This window comes from Mobula hypostoma, chromosome 14 (assembly GCF_963921235.1).
Source record: "Mobula hypostoma chromosome 14, sMobHyp1.1, whole genome shotgun sequence".
NCBI classification, from domain to species: domain Eukaryota; kingdom Metazoa; phylum Chordata; class Chondrichthyes; order Myliobatiformes; family Myliobatidae; genus Mobula; species Mobula hypostoma.
This window is the reverse complement of record NC_086110.1, coordinates 37,857,302-37,874,736: the sequence shown is the minus strand read 5'-3', so window position 1 is coordinate 37,874,736 and position 17,435 is coordinate 37,857,302. Positions and strand designations below refer to the sequence as shown.

The window sequence follows — 17,435 nt, the reverse complement described above, 5'->3', positions numbered from 1 at the left end:
CCTTACTTTCTAGTCCTGATGAAGGATCTCAGCCCAAAACATTGATGCCATAGATGCTGTCTGACTGGCCGAGTTCCTCCACCATTTTATGTGTGTTGCTTAAGATTTCCAGCATCTACAGAAATTTTTGTGACCAGTGTCATTGTGTTTTGGTCTCAGCCGAAATGTTGACTGTACCTCTTCCTAGAGATGCTGCCTGGCCTGCTGCGTTCACCAGAAACTTTGATGTGTGTTGTGTCATTGTGTTTATTTTGTTCTGAGTTATGGATATTAAGTTTTTGCTAAACTTATGTGATGTGTTGTGTTGTTGCTGCAAAAAGCTAATTTCTTGGTATTTATACCGAATGTGACAATACATTTAACTCGAACCACAATTCGGAGGAAGGTTTTTCACCCTGAAGCATGGACTAATTCACTCTCCACAGGTGCTGTTTTATTGGCTGGGTTCTTACAGCAGCTCTATCTTTGATTCAGACACCAGCGTTTGCAATGCTATTTTTATCGCAGACCTCTCTATCTCTCCCCTTTAAGATATTCTTTAAAACCAATATATTTTCCGAAATGATTTACGTGGCTTCATGTCATAATGTTCACAGAAATATTTTCCACAGCCGCTCTAACTCAAATAAACGTATTATCTCGGGGAGTTTGCAGATTAGTCTTTCACTGTGATCGACATGATCTTTGCCACTCCCTAGGTCAACAGGGGATTGAAAGGCTCGGCGGGAGCCACTCTGCTGCCTACTGGAACATTGTAAGGCTGTAACTTGGTTAACGTCGGATCTAACAGCGAACGGCCTGAAAGCAGGTATTGTATGCAGCATTACTGGCGGCGGAACTCTCAGTGAGTGAGGACTGCTTCCGGGAATAGTGAGGCTGGCTGGATCCCAGATATCTTTTGGAAGACCTGGATTTGGGCCGTGGAAACGTACACGTTAAATAGGCACCAATAACAAAGCGGCGTGCAGCATTTCCAATCAAAATACAAGCTGAAATTCTCCACTAAACTGAAGGACGCTTTTGTTGAGGGTAAAGACGGGGTGAACCCGAATGTAGCGAGGTTCGGATCGGTGTCAGTTACATCTCAGTATGAAATCCTACTGCATGCTTCTCGTTTACAGTGCGGTTATTTTTTTTAAAGTTGGAAATGATAGATGAAAATGTTACTTTTATTTTGAGAAAAGTCTGACGGACAGATTTTAAAATTGAAAGGACTTGCAAATTGTCGCAATATCCCCTACGTGTGTCTTTCGATTGTACCACTTTGGAACAAAGACATATTTCCATAATGCCCGTTTTTTTCAGTCGTGTGCCATGAGCAGTTCGGATATACTGATTTACTTTGAGCGGGGCTCCAGACCTCAATAAAACGAATCTATGTTGTATCAACTTTTGTTTGAAAAACTGAGGTGTACTCCATGAAGTAATCTTCAGTATAATTCGCTGTTTTTGCCCATACCCAAAATTAAATAAAGGCCGAATCAGGGTTTTAAAATATTGTTAACACTAGGATCAGCCACTGTAGGCCATTACTGTATTATTGAGAATCTAATTAGAAACAGCCGCTTTATACCCACAATACCATCTCTAGTGTATTTATTAAGTATTCACTATCTTTCAATTGAGTTATTGAAATGTGATTGGGGGCCATAGGTTTGGCATGAGACCAATATCAGTTTCTGGTTCAGAAAAGCAAATAGTAAGTACATCTGATCATCTGTGTGTTTTGAGCACCTTGGATTTGACGTCTAAGATCTTTTGGAGGGACATTTTTGAATGGATTACTGTTTGATCTGAACTTCGGTATGCATAAGTCCTTATCGTGCTTGGTAGTGGTTGGTGGTTGGTGGTGGGGGGGGGGCAGGGATTCCGCACATTTCTCTCATCTTGGAACAGCTGGAGTTGAGAGCTTGCAAGGGGTGATGTGATTTTCCCTTTCTGTATGGGTTTCCCATTAATGATGCTACTTCCATCGTGGAGCCTGTTGGACTCAAGAAAGATTTTTCAGCCTTTATAGTGTGATATTCCGGGGCAGTATTTATGGATTGTGCATTGGCAGGCAATCAATAACCCCATACTAGGAGCAGGTCTTCAAGTCTTTCATTATACTCATGTTTTGCAATAATTCTGGATTGTGTTTATCTGTAATTTTTTTGCATCAGAAATAGTTCTATCCATTTTATTTACCTGGAGACTGTATTCTGCTCCTGTAGACTAAAGGTGTGCCATACCATTACTAGGTTGCCCTGCTAATCTTTCATGTTGATGACTTTTCAACAGAACAAGGAAACATTTTGAAGAAGGGGGAGAGAACAAAGAAAATGTCCCAGATAGGTTGGAGACAAAGAGAAACTGGATCCCGTCTGGTACTGCTGTCAGATGGGAGAAGGTGATGAAGCATTGCTGATTGGAGGAGGTTTAAAAAAGGGAGGTGGATGAGAATAGAGGAGAGAGGACTAGGAACACTGCTGGAATTGAGAGATGTAGAGCACAGCAGTTACTGAAAGCCTGAACTAAAAGAGATTGTTGGAGAAAACCCGGCAGCTCAGACAACATCCACTGCAGAAACTGCGGTTACAGATTGAGAACCTTGCAGCAGAACTGGTGACTTTTAGCATAGGCTGGCAAGCTGGGTTATCTGAACTTATAGAATTCAGTGTTGAATCTGCAGATTTCCAACATGCATAGATGGAAGATGTGGTACTGGCCTGTGTTGGATATACACAACGTGGAAGCATATCCTTCGGTCCCACATGGCCCAAGCACAAATTATACATTAATGTAATTTAAAAAAATTCTTCCATATTCATATCAACTTATTCTACCGCTCACCTACATAGTAGTGACAATTAGTTAATCTACCTGTTTTTCTGATGTGGGAGGGAACTGGAGTACCTGGGGGAAACCTGTGCAGTCACAGGGAAAATGTACCAACTCTAATAGGATTGAGCCCAGATGGCTGGAGCTGTGAGTTAGCAGTTTGACTGACAGTGACAGGAAACTTGACGTTGAGAATCGTCTTTGAGAACTGAACAGAAAAGTTGTGCAAAGCAATATCTCTATTTTTGGTTTCTTTAATGGAAGGGAAATCAGTGGCTGCTTCAACCAAGTGGACCGTTTTGTTTCATAGTGCGGGAAGGTAAAATGGCAGAGGTTGCATTGAGATGCGGTGAGAAAGAGAGTGGATGTTGTCGGAGATGGCAGAGTGAACCAAGACATGTTAGAGGGAATGGTCTCCAGAATGCTGAAAAGTGAGAGGAGGGGAAGATGTGTTGGATTCATATAGAAGAACACAGGAGCACATAGAGCTGGTCATCGTGTCTTTTAGGTCAAAATGAACATGACTAAACAATGCTGGCCTTAACTCCTGTATCAATTTCCCTTATCTGTCTGCCTCCACATTAAATGCTTCCAACAATCTGGTTTTCCTTATCCTCGGAAGCTGAAAATTCCAGAGAATCACTACCCTCAGAGAAGAAAATTCTACACATTTCCATTTTGAGTGACTGACTCCATATTTTTGCAATTATGTCCCCTTGCTTTTATGGTTCTCCCACTAGTGAAGGTATCTTAATAACTATCCTGTCAAGCCTCCTTAGGATCTTGTTTCTTTAAGGTGATTCGTCGTTTTTCGAAACTTCCGAGGAGTTTGGCCTCTCCTGATGGGACAACTCTCTCATCCCAGGAATTAGTCTGGTGAACTTCCTTTGGATTGCTTTCAAAATTGCTATATTTTTTAGGTATGGGAGCCAAAACCAGGTCTCAGGCGTGGCCTCACCAACACACTGTACAAATATAAGAAAACCATCCTGCTCTTAAACTGGGTGGAGTTATATAAGATCCATCAGAAAAGTTTGTTGAGGTGGAAGGTGAGAATGAGGGAAATCCTATCTTTGCTTGGGATGGGAGGAAATGGAACAGACCATTGTTCTCAACTCTTTGACTGGAAAGTCCTGAGCTGCGTCTTTGGCTATATTCCCTGCATCATGAATGGAGTTGCTGCAAATTTCACTCAGATAAAAAATCTGTGCTTGAAACCACCAAAACCTGGTCAACGATAATTAGCTCCTGACAACCAGAGAGGCATTGATTCACTAAAGAAAGGCCCCACCTCAGGACACAGCTCTGTAGCCCAGTTCCACAGCCTGAATTGCTCTGCCTTTGTTGATTGAAGAGTGAATGTATCATTGTGACCTTTAGCTTCCCTGTGACTGTGACCGGCCCAACAGAGAATGCCTATGGAGAGAACTGGAAGTTATTTGTTCCTATATGATTCCTTTACTTGAATTTGTATGTTTTTTGAATGGGTGTAACCACATTTAGAGAAATAATAATAGAATCAAAACTGAAGAGATCTAGTTTGAGTAACTTGGAGGGGGCATTGTGCAAAGTACATATGTTTATTACACCTATAAAATTTCCATTTTACAATGTATAGTTCAAATACAAGGGTTCTATTTAAAACATAAAATATGTTAGGTAGGACAAGCATCTCAGTACTTTCTATCTGCAAAAGTGAGTGACTAAACAAAACTCGTTCAGGTTTAATACCCTAACTGTCCCTGCACAACAAATAGTCTTTCCTGCTCTCCTTGTTCTGTTGATAATTATTGAGTCTGTTCATATGTTCACATTTCTTTTAAGTTTGATTTTTTTGACGTTTGCGCATGTGACCGTTCTGCTAATTGCTCATGGCAATTAATTGTGCTAACGTCTTTTAAATTGTTGGATGCTCTTGTGTTGTCTTTTATGGCATTGTCCTTTTCTTATATGCTTGGTACCGAACCATAATCAATTCTGGTTTGTTTCACATACTGGCAATAAAGTGATTCTGATTCTGGTCTTAAATGGATTTACGGTAGTAAGTCTTAAGTCTTGCTTCAAGGGCTTCCAAGATTCCATACTTCGTCTCTGGCACCAAATTGCAGGATGATATGGGAAATTGAGCCCAATGTTTCTGCTGTATGATTCCCTAAACCAGGCAGCCTCTTGGAAATCCATGCACATTCCATATTAGTAGGAATAGTTCCTATCCTGTGATCCCATAATCTGTAAAAAGTAACTGTAGCTGATGAATGAACTCCTAAGGATGGCTACATAAACTGTGGGGATAGCAGATTTGTTTCTATGGAAAGTTGTTCTTTTGTTGCCAGATGTTTTCTGGTATTGTCAGCAATTAGTTGGGAGATTCGGAAGGATGAACACTTATACATGATTTGCCTTTCAAAAGTGATTCAGTACTTAAAGATGAATTGTCATAGCTGCTAAATGTCAGTGTCTAATTTTTGAATCTTTTAGTTTGACATGATGCCTGTCAACGTCAATGACCTGATGAAGTTGGTGCGCCATATTTCGGAGGAAGAGAAGATGCATGTCGCAATAAGGAGTGCTGCGAAAGGAGCACTTTGGACTGGTGCAATCGCATTTGCAGGAGGCTTGGTTGGTGGTCCTCCAGGAATCGCAGTTGGTAAGTTTATGCTCTTGAACAGATGGAAATTTATAGATTTAAGATGACAATAAATGGTGAAGTTAGATAAGCACCAGGTATTACATTTAAATGATTCATGGTTAGTGCCTCCCTTTAAACAATGTAGCGTGGGATTGGCAATGGGCACTATGAACATGTTTAATGCCCAATTGAGTAACATGCTGACTATTATCTCCACAAAATTACGAAAGCTTATTAGAGTTTGTAAAATATATGCTTGAGGGATCAGTATCAGGCAATATTGTCAGTGATCAAACCGAGTATTATTAAAAGTATCATCAAAAGTTCAAAGTTTTGTGGGTTCCAATTCCAATGGGGAAACGGAAAATTTATTTTGACAAATGTGATAATTTAATTAAACTAAAACTGAAAGCTATCCGTCTCAGGAATCCAATTAAACCCACGTAATCCTCAGAGAAGAGAAGCTGCAATCTCTGCTTGGTTTGACTTCAGTCATAAGTCAGTTCCATTGGCTCTGCCTTATATAAATCATATCATAACTTTCTTCTATTTTCGTATAACCGAACCTTTGAAGTCACTCCTGATGCATATCTCAGCACTTCTAAAGCACACATATCCATTTTAAAATCTGACAACTAGACTCCCATGTATTCAATAGATTATTTTATCTCATCATAAATGTCAACATAGTCTCTCTTTCTGTTGTTGTACCCTAATATTCTATTTTGCAGCATTGAAATGCTGAGTGGTAAATCACTTCTAGATCCCTTTTAAAGTCTGTCTGTGCTGAGTCAATTCCCTTCATTGTATATGTGCGTTTGTGGCTTATTTTTTTGCCCCCAGTAGGCTATACTTCACTTCTGGCAGCATTAACCATTCTCGTCTCCAATTACATGACAGATCCGAAATCTTAAGTAAAGTTATAAGATCAAGTTCAAGTCCATTGTCATTCAACTGGATATGGAAGACTCTGGTTAATTGGGATACTTTAGGACCAGTACATTTTGGCCCAATTAAGCAGCTGCTCCAATTAGCCGAAGTTTCATGGAAATAGTTTAAAAAAAGACAAAATACTGTTTAACTAAGTAAGAAATTATGTATTTAAGTGAAATACAGAACAAATTAGAACACTACCCAGTTTACTACAGTACTATAAAACTCTATATTAGTTCCTAATAATTATCAAGGAGAAATTAATCCAGTGTATGCTGGCACATTCTTTTGATTGCTGTAAATGAACAAAATCAGCCCAGATACTGGTACATATAATAGACTGCATGTGTTGCCTTCTTGCATGAAGTAGTGTCAAAAATCACTGCTTTTTAATTTAATGTTGGTCAGCCCAAATGAATAATACAACTCAAGCATACGCAACTGATTGCAAGTGATACTTTCTGATGCAGCTCAAGTGTCCAACAGCCACACAAGTGCACAAAACTGACTCTAGTTAGAAATGGTTGCATCCTTCAAATCTTCATTTTTATTGTAACATTCAAAATGATTGTCGATAACCTTTAAATTCTTTTTTAATTCCTAACTTGCTGAGGAAGTGAAATCATCTTATTTTCACTCCTCATCGTTTCTCTCATCTCCAAGCCTGAGTGCTTGAAACCGCAGTGAGCAACACAGTTCCAAATTGTTTCACTGCTTGTTTCCCGCCAGCTGTCAGTGACAATAATCACATCTATTTGAACACAAACACATGTGACTGATGCTATTTAAAACCTGTTAGCTCAGTGTAGTGTCCAACGGCCACACAAGTGCACGCATCGGACACTAGTGAGAACGGTCTCCTGTCCCAAGTAAGCAGTATAGTGTCCCAAATAAATGAAGAAAATCCCAGCTATTTTCTTGATTAGATTTTGATCTTTAAGAGTTGTCCCAAATAAGCAGCTGCCCCGATCAACCAATGGTCCAATTAACCAGAATCCCCTGTACATATATACCATCAAACGAAACAAGGTTCCTCTGGACCGAGCTACACAACACAATACATGAATCACATTTACTCCAAATAAATTTATGTCATAATAACAAGCTGTTATTTATCTCTGAAACCTTATTTCAGTGTCAATTATAAATTAAACAAACAATAAGTTTTGGATTGAGTATTTTGGAGCATCAGTTTGGTGTATTCACAAGTTCCTGTATGTTGTGTGAAAATGCAATGAATATATTTTGAGGAAAATATCTGAAACTGTTTTACCAATCTTCTGTCCTCAATGGAAGTAAATGCTGGAACTCCTACTATGGGAGTATCTTCGCCAGAAAGCATTTGGTTCTTGGTCATTGGAGCAAAGTTTGCAGTTGAAATTTCCTAGCCATTCATTAATTAAATCCACAATTCAGGGAGATCTTAGAGAGTCTGTTCTGGATCATGGCTCTGTAGATTGATACTCAATTGTGTCACAGTTGCCTTCTTCATTCAGAAGTTGGGGAAGAAAGCCTAATTTTAACAAGCCTAAGCTTGTTTGAAGAGGCAGTGCTGAACTGAATCTCTACGGTTAACGACTGTGTGAATTACGTAAGTGCTTGTATAAAATTTGGGTGATTATCTGATCAGGGCCTGGCTGTGATGTCATTCCTTGTTAAATAGCTTGCTAGCAGTCACTGTCCTGGTTGTTTTAATAGAAATAGTTTATTGGTTGAGGGATCTTTCGACGGCTGTATGTCAAGGAGCATAATTAAACGTGAAGCAGTATTTTTAAGAAAAAAACAAAGCATTTTAAAATTAGAAAATAAATGATGTTCATATTGTCCTGTTTGTTTTCTCTAGGTGGTGCAGTTGGTGGGTTGTTGGGTGCCTGGATGACAGGTGGACAATTTAAACCAGTGCCCCAGATACTTATGGAGCTTCCACCAAATCAACGGCAGATCCTGTGTGACGATGTAGCAAATATTGTCCGGCATTTGGACTGGACTGATGCAGTCCAATTGATATCATTAGTAATGGGAAATGCTGCCTTGAAGAACCAGGTACTGGCAGCAATAAGTGGATATTTTATGCATCAACTCAATGCTGAGGTGCGATACCATGACTGAAATCTATGCAATTCTTGAAATACGAAGTTTACTGAGTAGATAGACACAAAGTATTGCCTACGAATTCAAGGATCTATGAAGAATGCTACCTTGATTATGCTGCAGTGATACTGGTGAATTTTGCTGTTTTAAATATTGATTAGAATGGAGTGGCATTTGGCTTGCAGGTTGGTGCAAAAGTATGTTTGCCTGTTAAACTCTGTGGCCAATGTTCAGCTATGTTGACTTAAAAAGAAAGGAAAAATAAGTCAAGTATTTAACTGGTGGCAAATGCAATCTTACCCATTTCAGCGATACCACCCAGGATAAATTTCTCCCCCAATTATATCAGCATCAGGATTCTTTAAATTTGTTTTAATTTTTTTTTGTTGTTTACCTTCTCTTGTCATTTGTCAACAGTCAATCAATAGGAAATGGACTGGGTGCATAAACAAGGAATAACTTTCGGGTAATTTAAGAATAACTGGACTTTTTTTCAATAGCTCGTTAATGCTCTTTTAATTTGGTAATACTTGAAAAAACATGGTAATTTTAAGAAATGTCTGGATACATACTGGAAAGCTGCAAGAAATGATCTCACAGTTACTGTTCGGAAAGTAACATCTCTCCAGCTAGTCATCTCAGTCAGGCTGATGTGTCTGTAAATTCTGATAAGATAGTCTAGTGGCCAAAATGAAACATTAGATGCACAACAGGGATATCAGGTCCCAGAATGATCTGGACAGAGTTAATCAAGGTAAATTTGTCAAAGTAACTGGTGAGAATTGCAACATAACTGTAGCTTGGAGAGCCTTTCTGGATTAGTTATAAGGTTAGTCTGCAGCCTTGCACAACCCGACTGCGTGTACAATGCAGCTGGAGGCCCTGTATACACATCTCCCAATCAACCAATCATATCAGTAGGACTGCCCTACTGATCAGCATTGTCCCTGATGTTAACTTATTAACCAAGTATAAACACGGATGAATTTGTTCCACCAGCAATGCCAAAATGATCCCAAATTTATTTAGTTTCTTATCTTTAAAGATACTGTACAATGTGCATAAAGTGAGAATAAAAGTTAACAAATGGGTCACAGTCCCAAATTGTAGATTGGACAGTAACTATGCGAAAGTTAAAGAATACTAAACAGGCGCAGCAAAGTGGTGTTTCGAGTAGGCAGAAAGCTGGTGTGATAAGCACTAAAGGATGAACAAGAGGAGAAAAAGAAAATGGAATAAACGGTGCCAGGTTAGGGTTAAGCTGAAGAACGTACATCAGTAAACAGGGAGTAGTGTAAGCGTGGATTAAGTAAATCAGAGGAGGATAAACCTGATTTGAGTGTGGAATACCTGAAGGAGCGGCAGTTTTTTTTACTGTTGCTGAAGTGGATTACTGCAGCATAATGGGATTTTCCATGTTATTGGAAAATAACAGTCTCTAGGCAGGAAATTCCACAGCAGGCTGGCCCACACGTCAACCCGAGCTCATTCTAGAAAATTCCTCAGGGCACTGCCACAACAGACGTGACTCTTTCTGGCAGTAGTGCTACACTGGGGCGAAATAAATGTGGACTTTGCACATATCCAAAGATAAGTTGGTAAGTTAATTGGTCATTGTAAATTGTCCCGTGATTAGGCTAGGATTAGGTTGGGAGATTGCTGAATGGTGAGGTTCGAAGGGCTGGAAGGGGGCTACTCCACACTATATGTCAGTAAGTAAATGTTATTTTCTCTGAGAAGCACAATTAGAACTAAGGAAAATCACAATTATGTCTACAGAATTGAGGGTGAAAGTAGTGCAGAGTCTGAGGAGATTGAGGGAGATATATAATATAAACAAGAGAAAATCTGCAGACACTGGAAATCCGAGCAACACACACAAAATGCTGGAGGAATTCTGTAATTATTGTTCTTATTGCCCATTGTTAATTTTCAATAGCTGCAGTAGAGTTCGTAGATCATCTGAGCCACACAGTCGATTTGGGTGTTTATCCTCAGTATGAGGTTTAGCCTTCATCTCATTAGCCCGATCTGTTCCAATACTCACTTTTACTTCCCGGCCCAATTATTAATGTATGATCTATAAGTTGTTGTTGATCTTTCCCTTGAGAAAATAGCGAACTGATTCTTCCCTAGTGCTGGCAACTTTTCCTATAGTGCTGTTGAGGGGACGTTCCAGGTGATTGGTTCACAAATCATGAAACATTTCCAACCCAGGAAGCACCATGGAAATATTGCCGATCATGTGTACCTACTGGCCTTGAACTTGGTCATTGCTGCAGGCTTAGATGGGCTATTGGAGTAGTTCAAGTGAGTGACTGATGTAGGTGTAGGCAGTAAAGGTACTGAAACCCGCTGGTTTCCTTCGCTGTGTAAGTCTAGGGGAGACAACCTCCTGCCCTGCCAAACTCGTAAGACTGAGGCGATGTCCAACCCCAAACCCCTGTTGGTGTGGATGTGTGTAATTTGCTAACCTGTTTCAAATTAGTGCCACAAAATAACAGTACACCACATACGATTAAAAGATTATATTTATGAATCTTAATTTGACTAAAGGGTTAGTAAAGAAAAGAACAAAAAAAAAGGGCCTGTTTCAATTAAACAGCCAAATGTGCATAGGTTTGGAGCTCAAATCAATCTTGCCCCAGCTTTGCTGAATCACGGTCCCACTCTGGGTCGAATCCTACGACCTCTTCTCTCCTGCGTCTTCCCTCTTCATCCTCTCTTGAACAAAAGCGCCAAGCCCAATCTTAGAGAAACCTCCCCTTAATTCGACCATCCTAATTGGATGGCACACATTTCTCCTCCTCTCTTGTCTTCATCAATAACCCAAACAAGCTGAAAACAGAACAGACTGCTCTTACAGAACTGCTAAATGAAATACATACAGCATAACAGTAAAAATATGAACTAGGGCATTACACTATATTATGGTGGTATTGGAATGAATGATTCAATTGAGTGAACTCCTTTGTGCTGCGTGCTTTTGGAGCTGCAGTCATCCAGGTGAGGAAATGATTTGAGAACACACACAACACACAAAATGCTGGAGGAACTCTGCAGGTCAGGCAGCATTTATAGAAAGTAATAAAGAGACCCGATGAAGGGTCTTGGCCTGAAAGGTGGACTCTTTATGCCTTTCTGTAGATTCTGAGTTCCTCCACCATTTTGTGCATGTTGCTCTGGATTTCCAGCATTTGCAGAACCTCTTGTGTTTATGATATGAGAACATCCCTGGCTTTGCTTTATAGACTGTAAGAAGGCTGTCTGAAGTCAGAAGATGTGTCATATGAAGGGTACTCAATCCTTAACCTGCTGTTGTGGCTACAGTTTCTATGTGACTGATCCAGTTAAATAAACAGTGCTATTGCTGATGGAAGTGAGAACATCGTGGTTCAGACCAGGTGTTGAGGTGGTCATCGTCTGGCATTTATCTGAACGTTACCTGCTGCATATCAGTCAATACTGAATGTTTTTTTTTCCAAATTGGTGCATTCCTAAGGAATGGCGTGATTAAGGTAGTTGGCGTAGAAAGGGAGGGATTGCACAGGTATTTGTTGCGAGCATTCCTAGCATCCTAGCCTCGGAGGCAGGGCAGTGCAGTTACGCCGGAAGTGCTGTTGAGTTGGATTTCTCATACTCATTTAAATTTGGAATGATAGGTAACAGTGAAAAGTACAAAATTGTACGTGGAATTGACAGGTTAGACGCTGAAAGACCGTTTGTAATGGCTGATGAGTCGAGTCAGGGCACTGTCTTATTCTAAGGGATTAGCCTCTAGAAACTGACATGGAGAGATTTCTTTGAGGGTTCTATAATTCTACCCTAGTGGTCTATGTACAGGTTCAAGATTACGTTCTCAATATTTTTGAGGACCAAGGGAATGGAGGCATTCCAAGAAATATTAAAAATAGACGTTGCGCGTAACTTAGTCCTGCCCTTACTGAATAGTAGAGCAGGTTCAAATGAGTTATATGGCTCCTGGTTTTCCTAATGTTTTGCAGGACTACTCTTGTCAGTAGCAGGTTGTAAGTCTTTTACATTTAGTCTTCAAATTATTCCTCTATTGCCCAGTTTCTACATAATAAGAACTAGGAGCAAGAGTAGGCCATCCGGCCCATCGAGCCTGCCCCGCCATTCAATAAGATCATGGCTGATCTGTCCATAAACTCAGCTCCATCTACCTGCCTTTTCCCCATAACCCTTAAATTCCTTGCTATGTGAAAACCTATCTAACTGTTTCTTAAATATATTTAGTGAAGAAGCCTCAACTGCTTCCCTGGGCAGAGAATTCCACAGATTCACCACTCTCTGGGAAAAACAGTTTCTCCTCATTTCCATCCTAAATCTTCTCCCCTGAATCTTGAGGCAATGTCCCCTAGTTCTAGTCTCACCTACCAATGGAAACAACTTTCCTACTTCTATCTTAGCTATCCCTTTCAAAATTTTGTATGTTTCTATAAGATCCCCTCTCATTCTTCTGAACTCCAGAGAGTATAGTCCCAGGCAACTCAATCTCTCCTCATAGATTAACCCCTTCATCCCTGGAATCAACCTGGTGAACCTCCTCTGCACTGCCTCCAAGGCAGTATATCCTTCCTCAAGTATGGAGACAGGAACTGCATACAGTACTCCTTAATCACTATAAATACTCAAATTTTGTCAAATGTGCTAGCTAAATCTCATACATTGTATCATCTCAGTCAGAACACCCCTTCATCTATATTCTGTTGTCTCTGGTGATTAGAACAAAAAGTGAATTGTCACTATAGTCTGAAGTGAGCCATGTAACTACTGGTTAAGAAGATACCAACGAGTAAGCAACTACTCATCTGAAGTGGACACTAAAATTGGTTTTCAAGTACTTATTTTACCATCATTTGTACCAATCTACAAGACCTTTGCACATGAGGCCCATTGATCCTTTTTTATAAAAGTTGTTCTTTATTACACAGTCAAAGCATATATTTAATTTGTATGAAAGTGTAACTGTCGTATGGTCTAAAATGACTAAATTGTGGCAGATGTATTCTGCAGTAATTCAAGGGATATCGATTGATTCTGACCACTGGGGTAAATGTATACTAATGAACAGCCATTTTCTTTCCACTCCCAGTTGACAATTGCTTACTCGCTGTTTCTGTGGAAATGGTTAACACTATTCAAGAGCAAATTTCACAGAAACCTACTTTTGGTACTATTGAAGACACAAGATGCTGAAGGGACACAGTGGGTCAGGCGGCTCTTATGGAGGCAAATGGACAGTTGATGTTTCGGATTGAGATCCTTCATCAGGACTGGAAAGAAAGGCTCATACATAAGGTGGGGGAGAAGGGAGGAGCTGGAGTGAGAACTGGCAAGTGATAAGCTGGGATGTGATAGGTGGAACTGACAAAGCGTTGAAGAAGATGGAACCTGATAGGAGTGGACAGCAGACCATGGAATAAAGGACAGGGGATGAGGGGGAGGCAAAGGGAGGAAGGTGTGGGTGATAGGCAGATCACGAGGGCAAGGGAAGGAGTGATGGAGCTTGAAGAATAAGGCAAAACCAAGGGGGGAATGACAGAGAGGTGTGATTGTCAGAAGCTAGAGAAATTTTTGTTCATGCCATCAGGTTGAGACAATAAAGATTGAATATGAGGTGTTGTTACTCTAATCTACATCCAGCCTCAACCAGGCAGTGGTGGAAGCCATAGACAGTTATGTCAGTGTGGGAATGGGAAGTGGAATTGTAATGGTGGCTGTACTACAGATAGAGCAAAGGTGTTTGATGAAGTGGTCCCCCATTTTGTTTTCGGTCTTACTGTTAGGAGCACCAGATACAATAACTGACATCGTTCAATTTATTTGTGAAGGACTGCCTCACCTGGAAAGACTGTTTATGACCCTGAATGTGGAGGAGGGTGTAGAGGCAGGTGTAATATTTAGCGCAGTTCCAGGGTTGAGTACCTATACAGGAGTTGGTGGGGAGGGATGATTCTATCAACAGTCAAGACCTGAGAAGTCCTTCTCATTTCACTGTTGGTTTATGAAATTCCTCTATTTCAATTCAGCTTTTAAACTTTTTAGATATGCAATAGACAGTGAGTTTAAGGATAATTTTCTAAACGTTCCCTGATGTAAAGCCAATTGAGGTTTTTATGTTATTGGAGAATTAAATGGTGCCCCTAACAAGGAAGAGCTTACATAATTGTGTGGAAATAGAAAAGGAAATCACAGCAATATCTGAGCAATTCAAATGACAACTTTTAATTAATCTTAGAGCAAAAACTGAAGGTGAATGGCAAACTTATACATTTTGATGTTTCTAATGACATTCCTTGTTAATGTGCTTTAAAAAATTCTTGTACAGTTGCATTAACCTATGTAATGTTTGTGTCTTTTTAATAATATCCTGTAAATTATTAACCTTAACTCTTGTGCACATTTATGCAATCCAAAATCATGTATCAGAACACCCGCTGTACATTGTCCATTAATTTCCAGCTTAATAGGACAGGAATAATGGTCAACGTGCACCTAGTTATCCATCACATATCTGCGAACATTGACACGTAAATGACTGGTTAGCACCATAGGTTAATTTATTGAGCTATTCACTCTCAGTTTGAATTCAGCCCACACTGATGGGATTAAAATTACATCCCCAACAGAACTAAATAAGTTAGCATGGGTAGTTTTATTTTAAGTCACCGTGGGCATAAATTGTCAGTAGTGCAAAACTACCACTGGAAGATAAATTGTCTCTAAGTTGACAAGCTAACCTTAAAAGAAACTGGTAAAATTTTGATGTAAAAGGCTCTTTCAGGAATAGAGATATACAGACTTGAGTCAACATGATCTCTCTTTAAAAAATATTATTTGCAAAAGTTAGTCTGAATAATGTTATATGAGCTGTTGTAAAGCTGCTGGGATTATTACTGGAAATTATTGCAAATGTGAATTCATGATAAAAGAACAAATGATTTGTTGAGGGAGTGGATATATGTTTTGAAAGCTTTGCAAACACAGTTTAGCAGGGAATGTATTAATTAGACATGAACTGATTTAACACATTTCTTAAAGTGGCATGTTTGTGAAAATTAAATTATTTTCACATTGTTTTATTTAGTTTTTTCCAGTCAGAAGCTCACTTTATTTTCACTGCATTCTTTTACAGTAAGATATTCCATATTGTTGTAAACAGTTAAAATTCAATCATGCTAATAGGGTACAATCTTGACTTGTAACTGGAAAGTTTATTTAAGTTGTCTGAAACAATGCAGGCGTAACTGGGAATCTGCTGAATGACTTCATTATTTCAGCTCTGTGAGCCTTAAGCATCCACTGCACGTGCCTGATTGTATCAGTAATAAATAGTTAATAGGAATGTTAAAGTTTTCCTGTTACTTTTTCACATCAGCTTCATAACATAGAAACATAGAAACATAGAAAATAGGTGCAGGAGTAGGCCATTCGGCCCTTCGAGCCTGCACCGCCATTTATTATGATCATGGCTGATCATCCAACTCAGAACCCAGCCTTCCCTCCATACCCCCTGACCCCTGTAGCCACAAGGGCCATATCTAACTTCCTTTTAAACATAGCTAATGAACTGGCCTCAACAGTTTGCTGTGGCAGAGAATTCCACAGATTCACCACTCTCTGTGTGAAGAAGTTTTTCCTAACCTCGGTCCTAAAAGGCTTCCCCTCTATCCTCAAACTGTGACCCCTCGTTCTAGACCTCCCCAACATCGGGAACAATCTTCCTGCATCTAGCCTGTCCAATCCCTTTAGGATCTTATACGTTTCAATCAGATCCCCCCTCAATCTTCTAAATTCCAACGAGTACAATTCATAACATGAAGGATGTTTATTGGTCAGATCATCATGTAATACTTTTCATGTTCCAAGGTCATTTTTGCTTTATAGTCATTATCTAAGACTGAGTGTTAAAAAAGGGCAATGTAATTAAAGAAAAAATGTGCCTATTATTTTATCAATCCTGATTGTAAAATACAGACCTAGTACACTGCATCTGTATTTCATGAATCTGCTATTTTGGAAGATATTTAAGAGGTTGATGAAAGATTGCTGATAAAATAACTAAAACATGAAATACACCAGTGTATCTATGCTGGCAACCATGATCTGTCTATGTAAAGGTTGTGCGTGCTTGTGACAAAGTGGGGTTTCCTGGGATCTGGTTTCCTAATACAAGAGATGCTGGTTGTTCTGTTAATTGGCACATTTAATTTACATTAAGTGTAGGTGGGCAGGAGGAGAATCAGTGCAGATTCATGGACATGTGAGACTTCATGGCCAAACAATCTCCATGTGAGCACTTGTTGACAGTGTAAATTGATACTTCCATTTCCAGAAAGAAGAGGTAATGTTAAAATAAGGATTTATAACTGCATTGTTAAACAAGGCAATGATTGCTGCATTAAGCTTTGAAGAACATAGTTATACTTGAGAATTAATGAGAAAATTCAATGGTCACCTGTCTTGGTGGTCTCTTTGCAACCTCCTAACACTCCCCTCCCTGACTTCCAACAAAAGGCATATTTTGGCCCATTTTTCAAGAAGATAATTTTGATAAAAGGAAGATGCTGTGAATGTTACAATTACTGTTACTTATTTTAATTTTTTTATTTTGAGATTTTTATTTTATCAGCTTGGGGCCAAATTTGAAATTGAGATTTTCTTTATATTTTTTGATCCATTGTGAAACCGATAATTTAAAAAAAAATTAAATTTCTTTATGTAAATATAGAAATATAATTAACTTTGAACAATATTATTATGATACATTTATTGGTGTTGAGTGTGTGCAGTTAGGAACCTAATGCATCTTGACAGTAAGGAATAATATTTACACCCTTAGTATTTAACTAAATTTTGTGTTGGTGAATTCTTTCTTCTGCAGTGTATATTATGTATAGATGGAACAAAAGTTAGATTTGTATAGCTACGATTTGTA

General features: G+C 39.2%; 1 protein-coding gene across 3 annotated transcripts; it reads left to right on the top strand.

The window, feature by feature from the left end:
* Positions 1-683: 683 nt before the first annotated feature.
* On the top strand, positions 684-15,880 carry LOC134356207 (protein C19orf12 homolog). Of its 3 annotated transcripts, none has more exons than XM_063066949.1 (3): positions 684-808; positions 5,299-5,467; positions 8,226-15,880. In XM_063066949.1, the coding sequence occupies exons 2-3, from the start codon at positions 5,305-5,307 to the stop codon at positions 8,489-8,491; spliced, it is 429 nt and encodes a 142-aa protein (XP_062923019.1). In that variant the 5' UTR covers positions 684-808; positions 5,299-5,304; the 3' UTR covers positions 8,492-15,880. The 3 variants fall into 3 exon arrangements, with proteins under 3 accessions (XP_062923019.1, XP_062923018.1, XP_062923020.1); XM_063066948.1 differs by lacking the exon at positions 684-808 and adding an exon at positions 841-1,029; XM_063066950.1 differs by lacking the exon at positions 684-808 and adding an exon at positions 841-1,060.
* The last annotated feature ends 1,555 nt before the right edge of the window (positions 15,881-17,435 follow it).